Here is an 11,162-nt window from a genome sequence, read left to right on the forward strand (position 1 = left end):
TCGAGCCCCGCGTCGGGCTCACTGCTATCAGCACACAGCCTGTTTCAGATCCTCTGTCCCCCTGCCCCCAACCTGCCCCTCCCCCGCTCGTGCTCGCTCTCTCTCTCTCAAAAATAAAAACAAACATAAAATTGTTTAAAGCTTTTGTACGCGAGTGTAATTAACATACGGTCTGTTAGTTTCATGTGTCACAACTGCGACACCCGTCGTCCGCCATCACACGAGGGTCTCTCACCTGTGCTCCCCCTGTACGAGACCTTCCTGATCCCTCAGGGGACACAGGTGCCCCTCCACAGGCCGGCTTCCAATGGACCTTCTCCAGTGTCCCTGCTCGGTGTCCCCAACCCTGTGCGCTGAGCTCCAGCACGCCAGGGCATCGGTGCCCTGAAGGGCCTTCCCGCCGCCTCCTTCCGTTAACTCTCTTCCCTCCCCGTTCCCTGCTTGTTTTTCCTTGTCCTTCAGGGCTTGGCTTGGGGAATCTCTCTTCCACAAGCCTCCCTTGCGTCGTGGCCCCGGCCCCGTGCTCCCGCCGTGAGCTGCGCTGCCTCCACGATGGCACGTAGCCACGGTTAGAATAACCAACACTTCCTGAGCCCTCACTACGGGCCAGGCCCAATTCCAAGCACTTTACGCCTGTTTCCTCTTAGTCTCTGTATGGTAAATGCCCAGTTATGGTCATCTCTGTCCTACAGATAAAGCAATTTTCGCTCAGAGAAGGTAAGTCATTTACCCGAGGTCACACAGCCAGCGGATGGTGAAGCCATGCTCTCAACCACAACATTAAGATCAGAGCTGGGACGAGGGTGGCCGCCTGGTGCAGAAACCCTCGCGTGCACAAAGAGGAGCCACGGAAGGGGCATCCTTCCTGTGTGTCCTTACCTGTGCGCCGCTTCGGGATCCCCGTTGGGGAGAGGCCCGCAGGAGAGGTGTTGGAGAGGGGAGGGCTGCCCTCGGGAAATGTGACAGGGCTGGGAGGGGAGACGTGTGGAGAGCCTGGGGCCGGCTTCTGGAAGGCAAAAGAAAGAGCAATTCTACAGTGAGGGGAGGAATAGGGGCCACCTCCTCGTCGAGGGTTCAGTCCCAGTTCAGGCCTCCTCCTCTCTTACCTGGGCCTCACTCCACCCTCCTGTGAAATTTCATGGTACCAGACTCTCCCCATCACGGACACTAATTTTTCTAAATGGACTCTTTTTTTCTCAAGTAGCAGAACTTTTGACTTTTAGCTAGGCATATGATGGCCCAACTAAAAACCCCATTTCCCAGCCTCCCTTGCAGCTAGTGTGGTCAGGAGTGTGAGAACCTCACTTCCCAGCCTCCCTTGCAGCTAGGTCTGGTCAGGAGTCTGAGAACTACACTTCCCAGCCTCCCTTGCGGCTAGGTCTGGTCAGGAGTGTGAGAACCTCGCTTCCCAGCCTCCCTTGCGGCTAGGTCTGGTCAGGAGTGTGAGAACCTCACTTCCCAGCATCCCTTGCGGCTAGGTCTGGTCAGGAGTCTGAGAACCTCACTTCCCAGCATCCCTTGCGGCTAGGTCTGGTCAGGAATCTGAGAACTACACTTCCCAGCCTCCCTTGCAGCTAGGTGTGGCCAGGAGCCTCACTTCTACACAAGGCAACATAAGGGAAAATGATGCACACTTCCCAAGGAATGTCTTGCCCTTCTCACTGGCTGAATATCGACATTCACTTGGACAAGAGCATCCAGGGATAAAAATAATGGTATAGACGCAGCCCGGGTCTTCGACACGGAGAGACTGGCACACTCATCCTGGACTTTCTGTGCTCGTTAGAAAGAAATTCCTACCTCGTATCTTGGTTTCAAGTGCTACTCTACTCATTTTACAGGGCCCCCTGCCAGTTATTAAGTGATCGCCCCTCAGCTCTCAGCCTACCCCGTCCCCTCTCCCTCACGACGCGGGGACTCTGAGAACCCCCTTCCCACTCTGCTGTGGCGCTGTGCATCACGCGGTGCCCGAACGGGGCCCACGCCAGCTGGATCCAACTTACGGTGTTTCCGACGCTCACGGGGCCTGCGACGTGACGCCCCACAGACACCAGCCCCCTCCGCCCGGTGCCCCTTCCTCAAAGATCTGACCAGGCCTTCGGGGCACCACCTGTAAGCTCAGAGACCCCGGCACCCGCCAGCCAGCGTCTGAAGGTCTGAACTTCGGCTCTCCGCTTCCAGGCGTGGTGGCTGCCTCCTGCGGTGACTACCCCCACGCTGCCTGAAGGAGTTCTCCCTTCACCCCTGCAGTCACCCACTTGAAAACCGCATTCCCGGTTGGCCATTCTCTGTATTAAACTCTCCGTTCAAATCACTCGTGTGGTCTCCCGCTCCTCTTTGGACCCTCATGGATACGGGCCCCAAAGGAGGGTCGTGAAGGCTGCCAGTGGCCCAACACCTCTTCCGTCTCTCTCCTGCTCAGAACCGGTCCAAGGATCCCCAGCAGCCCCAGGGCAAAGTCCAAGCTCCTGAAGATGCCCCCGCTACTCCCTGGACCCCGTGAATATACTCAGGGATGTGGCAAAGGGCCATTCAGGCCGCAGAGGGAATTAAGGTTACTAATCAGCTGCCCGTTAAGTGACTTTTTTTTTTTAACGTTTTATTTTTGAGAGAGGGAGCGAGCGTGAGTCGGGGAGAGGCAAAGAGAGAGAGAGAGACGGAGGATCCGAAGCAGGCTCCGCGCTGACAGCACAGAGCTCCGCGCGGGGCTAGAATTCACGAACCGCGAGATCGCGACCTGAGCCAAAGTCAGTTGCTCCACCGACTGAGCCACCCCGGCGCCCCCCCTTAAGTGACTTTTAAGCAAGGGAGGGACGGAAGCAAATGTCTTTGGAAAAGACGAAAAGCCCTCTGACCTCCGGAGAGACCGCACGTCTGTTTTTGAGCCCTTAGTCCGTATCGTGCGTTACTCTCAGATCCGTATGTGAACAGACCCCTCTTTACGCACAAGCCCTGGGGGGCAGGCGCCACCGGGAGCTGATGGGAATTATGGCTCCTCCCAGAAACAGCGGGGAGGCTGGGGGGGGGGAACCTACCTGGCCTTTGGAGGGCGTGAGGGCTTCGTCCTCCTCCTCCCCTTCGCTGCCCAGGACCCGGGCCGCCTTCCGCCCTGGCCTCTTCACTGGAGAATCGTTCTCAGGCACCTCTCCGTTCCGTTCCTTCAGCGCCACCCTGGAGGGTGGGAAAATGGAGGCGTTCCAGCAGGCAGAGAGGGGGTATACCGCCCTGAACGTTCCAGCGCCTTCCCTGAGTTTCATTCCCTCCCTTTCCTTTCAAGCATTTAACGGGCTTCTTCTGGAGGCCTCCTTCCCTACACTCTTCATCACCCGTCCATCGACCACATCCTACGTGCCCACCTCCTGTGATGAGCGATGCTGGGGGGCGGACGGGAGTCCCTGCCGAGAGCAGAGAAGGCCTCCCTTCTTCAGTCACACAAGCCCCTGGGATGTGGCGAAGGCCATGGCCTCTCGGCTAGAGACTATACTTCCCAGCCTCCCCTGCAGCTAGGCGCGGCCCTGTGACGGGTTCTGACCAACAGGATGTAAGGGGTAGGACTGATGCACGCCAACCCGCTCCTGACTCCTCGTCCCCGTGTTGTCTTACTGCTGGGACTCTCGGACTTGCCAACCGCCTTAACAACCCTGAGGTCCTGGATCCGGCCATGCCTGAAGCCGGACCTACCTTTGGACTTCCCAGTTACCGGAGCCAAAAAAAATTCCCTTTAGGGCTCCAAGACATTCTGAGCGGGGCTCGAAACACTTAGAGCCAAGAGGGTCCTGATTGAGAGGAACAAATTCACCACGTCCTAGCCCCGTTACCTACTTTGGAGGTGGCTCTGTCTCTCTGCTGGAGGTCTCTTTCTCCGGCTTTTTTGCTTTGCCCTCCTTCTTGGGGTGGAAAAATGACCTAGAGGAACACAGGAGGAGGGGAAAACGGGAATGAATACAGCACAAATGGGTCCTCGGATCGGTGCCCCGTTCTAGCGCTTCCGACGCGGACTGCCGTCCCAGCACGCAACAACTCCCTTCGATAAGGAAAGTGACGCTCTGCCGGGGGGGGGGGGGGGGGCAGGGGCGGGGCGACGCTCTGCTTATATTTCCCATCCTGACACCCGACAGCCATGACACATCCCAATTTTCCTTCAACAAGTACCAGCTAAGCACCTCCTAGGCGCCGGGGACCTGGCCGGGCCCCGGGGATTCGGCGGAGACCCAGACACAAAGCCCCCACCCCCGAGGGGTCGACACCCAGTAAAAGAGGCGATATTAAGTCGCTAAATATAAAATGTCAGGAGGCGGGAAGTGCTCTTATGAAGACAAACAAGGCAAGGCGTCCCCTCTCCACTTGAGACTGGCTCGCCCGAGTGGCTGGCTTCCGGAGACCGGAGTCCTGAGCAGGGATGGTGGGAACCCATTGGCGCGGGCACCTCGCCCACTCTCTGCCGACCGGGTGAGGGAGGCCAGTGTCACTGGGGATGTCCCGTGCCCCCTCCTACAGGGTGATGCCAGGCTGCTACACTTCACTGCCCGTGACCCCAGTGACAACAACATCGGACAAATTTGGGGACCGTCTGCAGGCATCCTGACAAAGTCGGAGAAACCGTCCCCCAGAGTGACACCAAAGGGAACGGGGGAGGCATGACAACGAAAGGGAATATGGGACTCCGAAACGCAGCCTGGAACAGAAAAAAGCGTTAAGGGATAAACCGTTGAAACCCGAACATGGCGTGGAGCGTAGTCAACAGTAATGTCCCAGAGCCGGCTCCTTCCTGTGGCCGACGGACCAGGCACACGAGGCGTCAACGGTGGAAACCCGGGGCGCCGTGTGCAGGAACCATTCTAGAAGCGCCTGAGTGGCTCCGTCGGTTAAGCGTCTGACTTCGGCTCAGGTCATGATCTCGCGGCTCGTGAGTTCGAGGCCCGCGCCCGGCCCTCTGCTGACAGCACGAAGCCTGGTGCCTGCTTCGGATGCTGTGTCTCCCTCCCTCTCTGCCCCACCCCGGCCTGTGTTCGTTCTCTCTCTCTCTCTCTCTCTCTCTCTCTCGCAAAGTAAAACAAATAAACACTTAAAAAAATAAATAAATAAAAATAAAACCCGTTCCAGAATGGCTGACTTTAAAGCAGCCAATCAGTCAGCCGGTCCAGCCAAGAAAGCCATCAGACACACTGTCCGCCCAGGACAGGCTACGCCCCAGATTTGTCGTCATGTGAGAAGAACGGAGCCTGTGATCTGTGACCTCCCAGGTCTCCGGGCTGGGGGTCCAGGACTGGGTCAGCCTAGAATCCATCCACTCCTTTTGGGAGGGGCCCCTCCACACACTCTCCGACTGGGACACCCCCCTCAGAGTCCCAGTGAGAGAGTTGGGGCTGCTGGGTCCAACCGAGCGGTTTCAACTCCACAAGCCGAGGTTTTCCCCTTCTCGTTTCCCCGAGGCCGGCCTGCATCAGGACAGGGTTTCCCAACCTGGGCGCTACTGATGTTTCAGGCCGCCTGTTCTTGGTGGCGGGGGCTGCCCTGTGCACTGTCGTCCAGCAGCGTGCCTGGCCCTTCTCCAGTAGATGCTGATGAGAAGCGCCCCCTCTCTTCCCCCTAGTTATGACGCTGCCGGCTGTTCCCTGGGGGGCCGAACCACCGACTGCAAAGCACCGGGTCAGCACTTCTGAACCCCGTGGCTCAAAACTCTCGGTCGACACACTCACTGTCCTACACATCGCGCTCCCTGCGTTACCTTCTGACTCTTGGAAATTCCAATTTGAAGAGTGACTTGTGTTCTTCCAGGAAGAGGCACAGAAAGAGAGAGAGAAGAGCAGAGACCTTTAGAGAGTGTAGGACAGGGCGGGGTGGGGGAGTTGTTTCCTTACATGATACTCCGCTGCATGGTGACGTCCGAATTCTCTCTCCCCCCTCTCCTCCAGCCAGATGTTCCTGAAACAGAAATCCCAATAGTTGGTGAGAATACGGGTCGTGCAGAGACCGAAACACACGGCCCTCCTTCTTCCAGAGAGAAGAAAACCCCACAAAGTCAGAAACATGAGTTCCTCCACTGAGATGAAACTCCCGTTTTTATGGACCAAAATGACTGGCTGGTGGGATTTATTAGCGAAGATAAAGTTCCGGAGGCACCTGGGGGGCTCAGTCGGTTACGCATCAGACTCTTGATTTGGGCTCAGGTCATGATCTCCCCGGTCGTGGGATCGAGCCCCGAGTTGGGCTCCGTGCGGAGTGTGGAGCCTGCTTAAGATGCTCCGTCTCCTTCTCCCTCTGCCCCTCCCCTGCTCGCACTCTCTTTCTCTCTCAAAACAAAAAAGAAAAAGCTCCAAGTCAGAACAAGATAAGAAGGCTCCTCGACGAACAGAGCTTTCTTCTTATCTAATATGAACACATACTTAAGATCTACAGTTTGTTGTTGTTTTTATTTCAGTTTCCTTTGGGTCTTTTTTTTGCAGGGGAGTTATGTTTTAAAATCAGGGGAAAAAAAAACTGTTTTGAGGTGATTATCTAATATCCGAAACGGCCCTGAAACGTGGAAGTCCGTTAAATTATATCCACTGGCGTATATAAACCAGCCACTGAGCAGTTTCTAAGGTATACTGCTCACAGAAACCAGGAGCAAAATATCAGGCAGAGAATACCGATCTCAGAAAGTTCTGTACTGGGGCGCCTGGGGGGCTCAGTCGTTTGAGCCTCTGACTCCTGATCTCAGCTCGGGTCTTGATCTTGGGGTCCTGAGCTCAAGCCCCGTGTTGGGCGTGGAGCCTCCCAACAACAACAACAAAAAAACCCACAAAAACAAAAAAGAGAAGAAAAGAAAGGAAGTTGTGTACTGTACTATTCCATTTATACAACATTCTCCAAATGACAAAACTCAGGATGGAGAAGAGATCAGGGGTTTGTCGGAGCTTAGGGACGAAAGGTGGGGAGCGGCTGCTATAAGGGGCAGCACAGTGAGTGCCTTTGTGGAGCTCTTCCACACCCAGACCGTGGTTGTGGTTACACAGATTTACACATGGGTTGAAAATGCACGCGCGCGCACGCACACACACCCCCCTGGACAAACTCTGTGGTCTAGTTCCCGGTACCATCCCCTGCCAACTTCCTGGTTTTGATATTGGACTCTGGGTATATGTCACCCCTGGGGGAAGACAGGGGTACTGGTTTTACAACTTCCTGTAAGTCTATAGAAATCTTTCAATTAAAAAAAAAAAAGGCAGAATCTACGTGCCAATGTAAAAAGAAGTTCTAGGTATATATATATATATACTTTTAATTTTTTTTGTTTTATTTACTTAAGAGAGAGAGAGAGCATGAACAAGGGACGGGCAGAGAAAGGGACAGAGAGAATCCCAAGCAGGCTCTGTGCTGTCAGCGTGGAGCCGGATGTGGGGCTCGAACTCGTGAATTTTGAGATCATGACCTGAGCCAAGACCAAGAAGTTGGTCGCTCCACCGACTGAGCCACCCAGACGCCCCAGTATACGTATACATATTTTTAAATGTTTGTTTGTTTGTTTATTTTGAGGTGGGGGAGGGGCAGAGAGAGAAGGAGAGAATTTCCAGCAGGCTCCACACGGTCAGTGCAGAGCCTGACGCGGGACTCAACCCCACAAGCCGTGAGATCGTGACCTGAGTCACGTGATCGACTCCCTAGGAATACTTAAGTCACACTCGAAACAATAATAATAAATAAGAAAGAGGCAGAACGGTGTACGTAATATGCTCCTAATTTTGTAAAACAGGAGAAAACACGATCCTGTTTATTCTTTCGTATTGCTTTTATTTGCCAGATAGAAACTACGGAAGGATAATCAAGAAGCCAACAGGTGTGGCTGGGGGCACCCAAGGCGGCTGGGAGGAAGGGTGGGAACCAGACCTGTCATACCTCTGTCCCGGTTTCATGTGAAACCCTGCGTATCTATTACCTGTTCAATTTCTAGGCCCCATGTAACTATTCAAATGTCATTGTCCAGGGGCGCCTGGGTGGCTCAGTCGGTTCCGTGGCCAACTTTGACACAGGTCACGATCTCACGGTTCGTCAGTTCGAGCCCCGCGTCGGGCTCTGTGCTGACAGCTCGGAGCCTGGAGCCTGCTTCGGATTCTGTGTCTCCCCGTCTCTCTCTCTGCCCCTCCCCCGCTCACACTCTCAAAATTAAACACTGACATATTAAAAAAAAAAAAAAAAAAGAAAAAATTGTACTTACCCAGCCTCCCAATCCCTCTGGGAAATGCCCTCCCTGCCCCCCCAGCAGCCAGGCGCCCTGCCTGGCTCTGAGCACTGGATGAAAGTGATTTTACAAATGAGGCGAGAGAAGCAGAGAGGTCGAGTAATTTGCCCAAAGTCACACAGCCTGAGGGGTTGCAAAGCCAGGACCCGAAGACAGGTATCTGGCTCCAAAGTCCATGTCCTTAACTGCTACCTATTCTTTTTTTTTTTTCCTTAATTTTTTGAACGTTTATTTATTTTTGAGAGAGAGAGCGCAAGCAGGGGAGGGGCAGAGAGAGAGGGAGACACAGAATCCGAAGCAGGCTCCAGGCTGTTAGCACAGAGCCCGACGCGGGGCTGGAAACTATGAACCATGAAATCATGACCTGAGCTGAAGTCCGACGCTTGACCGACGGAGCCACCCAGGCCCCCCGAAACCGTGCCGTGTGTTGAGCGCGGTGATCGTCACGTAATTCGACACGTTTCAAAACCGGCAGAACCATACGCCAAAAAGAGGAAGTTGACTCTATGTAATTTTTTTAATATTAAGGAAAACAAAACAACCACCACCAACTCTTGGAGTTACCACTGACTCAACCTCTTTCTCTCACGCCCAAAACTCATCAACCCATAAATCCCACTGGCGCCGTCTCCAAAAGATCCCCCATCCCGCCGCCACGAATGCTGTCCTAACCTCTCCCTCTTATCCTTCCCAGTATTTAGCACAACCGGACCTTATAGATTAGAATTTGCCCCACTCTCTAGAGCAGTGCTTCTAACACAATTTTCTGCACGATAGAAACGTTCTGTACCCACGTAGTCCAAAAAGCTCACTCTAACCACATGGGGCTTCAAGCATTTGAAAAGCAGCTAGTGGGGCTGAGGAGTTTCTCATTTGTTTCTAATTTAAATTTTAAAATGTACATGTGGCGGGTGCCTGGGCGGGGGCTCAGTCGGTTAAGCATGAGACCCTTGGTTTCGGCTCAGGTAGTGGGTTCGAGACCCCGTGTAGGGCTCTGTGCTGACAGTGCAGAATCTGCTTGGGATTCTCTCTCTCCCTTTCTTGCAGCCCCTCCCCCGATCACTTTCTTGCACACTCTCTCTCAAAACAAATAAACAGATAGAGAGAATATTTATATGTGGCTAGTTGCTACTGTATTCAGCAGTGCAGAGCTAAAATGCTGAGTTCCATAAAGGTAAGGATTTTGTCTACTTTGTTCAGATTATGGCCACAGGACCCAAACCAAGTGCCTGGTCCTGAATGCATTGGCCCACACATATGCCTTTATTTAAAAAATCAGGGTAACAAAAAACATCATTACTGAAGAATTACTAAGCAAGATCTTTCGATCTTTCAAAAACCTGGAAGCCACAGGGCAAGGAGTGAAATATAAAAGGGTCTTTAAACAGTTTAGTCTTTCTGTCCTCGTTAATGAAAGCTCACATCTCCTGACCTGTCTGCTCCCCTGACCACCCCCCCTTCCACCCACGGAAAATATTTTACACCGTTCCCCTAAATCCGCTACTCTCTCTCATCCTCTGAGGCTTAGAACAGCTCAATGTCCCCCAAAGACGACTGGGGAAGCTGAGACAGGAGAAGGAAAGTGACTTTTTGCTCAGGGCCACATAGCCAGCCAATGATGGATACCAGGAATGGAGAGTGCCAGCTCCACAAACCGCCTGGGATTATGTTTACGATACCCCAGCCCACTGAATCAGAAGTTCTGGGAATGGGGGGGGGGGGTGTGGATCTGCAAGCCTAGCAAACTCCCAGAGAATCCTAACACAAAAGGATATTAAGGAGGTCTCACTTAGACTCCACTGGCCTTTCCTTCATGCCTCCCTCAGGCTAACTAACAGGTGAGAGATTCAAATGGGCTGAAATGGGGACGGGGGGGGGGGGGCCAAGAAGTGATGTCCTTGATCCCATTCCCTACCGTCTCTCCTCAATGGTTCCCCGCAGCTTTCAGATGCCAGCTCCCCTTTCCAAAGGCTCATCTCTACCAGCCACGTGAGCCCCTGCCTCGCCTTACCCTTCAAGCCTCCCCCTCACCTAAGGTCATCAACATCCTTCTCTCTCGGCTCCCCAGGCTCCTCTGACCCTCCCTCCGCCCCTTCGGGCAACAATAAACCCAATACACAGAGACATTTGATTTACTCTCTCCAGGGCCCCCTCCCTTCCCTGGCCTCGGCAAACCCCACCTCAGCTCCGCTCCCTCATCAGGCATCCACAAAGCCAGACCTCTCCTTACACAGAAGGTTCCCGACCCTTCGTTTGCCCTTTGCCTAGACCTGGACCCTTCCACTAATCTCTCTCTCTGCCCCACCTCCGTCCAGCGGGATTCCCTCCCCACTTAAAGCCGACCCCACCTCTCCTGGAACCTTTTCCCTGGCCCCGCCTGCTAGCATCTGGCCCCGCCCAGTAACAAACTTTTCCCCTCCCCCTTCCCCACCCCCTTCCAGGTGGGCCCGCCTCCCCGGCCATTCAATCTCCATGGCCCCGCCCGCCAAGCATTTCCGCCCCCCCCGCCCCTCCCCTCGAGCGTCTACGACCACGCCCCCCCCGCGGAGGCACCGCCCCTCCAGGCCTCTCCTCAAACCCCGTCCGGTCCTGCGGACTCCGGCCCTCGTCTACCCTCTACCTGGCCCTCTCTCTCCCGCGGACGCCCCCCGCCCCCTCAAGCGACCCGCTGCGGGCGCTCTCCCTTCCCTGCCACGCTCTGGGCCCCCTGAGCATCTCCCACGCCGGCTCCTCTGCAGCCGACCGACCCCGCGGAGCCGTGGGCCCCGAGCGTACGGCACGCGCTACGCCCCCCAGTCTCCCAGCCCCGCGTCGGCAGCCCCACTTGCCTCGCGCCGGCCCCGCGCGCCGCTGTCTCGCGCGTCACACCCGGAACCGCTCGGCGCTCGACTGCAGTCCTCAATTGGCGCCACGGAATTCGCGCGCAGACTTGGGCGGGCGG

At 55.0% G+C, this 11,162-nt stretch overlaps 1 protein-coding gene across 7 annotated transcripts in view; it reads right to left on the minus strand.

Moving 5' to 3' along the window:
- The window catches only part of LIG1 (DNA ligase 1), a 43,440-nt gene extending 32,291 nt beyond the window's left edge, over nucleotides 1–11,149 (minus strand). For 3 of the 7 annotated variants that reach the window (XM_030299088.1, XM_030299086.1, XM_030299083.1), the window contains exons 1-5: nucleotides 6,124–6,148; nucleotides 5,862–5,925; nucleotides 3,823–3,906; nucleotides 3,036–3,171; nucleotides 880–1,006 (exon numbers count right to left, since the gene is read on the minus strand). In XM_030299088.1, coding sequence (XP_030154948.1) covers nucleotides 880–1,006; nucleotides 3,036–3,171; nucleotides 3,823–3,906; nucleotides 5,862–5,925; nucleotides 6,124–6,148 — 436 coding nt within the window. Of the gene's footprint in view, nucleotides 1–879; nucleotides 1,007–3,035; nucleotides 3,172–3,822; nucleotides 3,907–5,861; nucleotides 5,926–6,123; nucleotides 6,149–7,918; nucleotides 8,019–11,049 lie in introns of those variants that run through there. The other 4 variants (XM_030299082.1, XM_030299081.1, XM_030299084.1 and 1 more) reach the window with 3 other exon arrangements.
- Between the last annotated feature and the right edge of the window lie 13 nt (nucleotides 11,150–11,162).

Source organism: Lynx canadensis, chromosome E2 (assembly GCF_007474595.2).
Source record: "Lynx canadensis isolate LIC74 chromosome E2, mLynCan4.pri.v2, whole genome shotgun sequence".
Classification (NCBI taxonomy): domain Eukaryota; kingdom Metazoa; phylum Chordata; class Mammalia; order Carnivora; family Felidae; genus Lynx; species Lynx canadensis.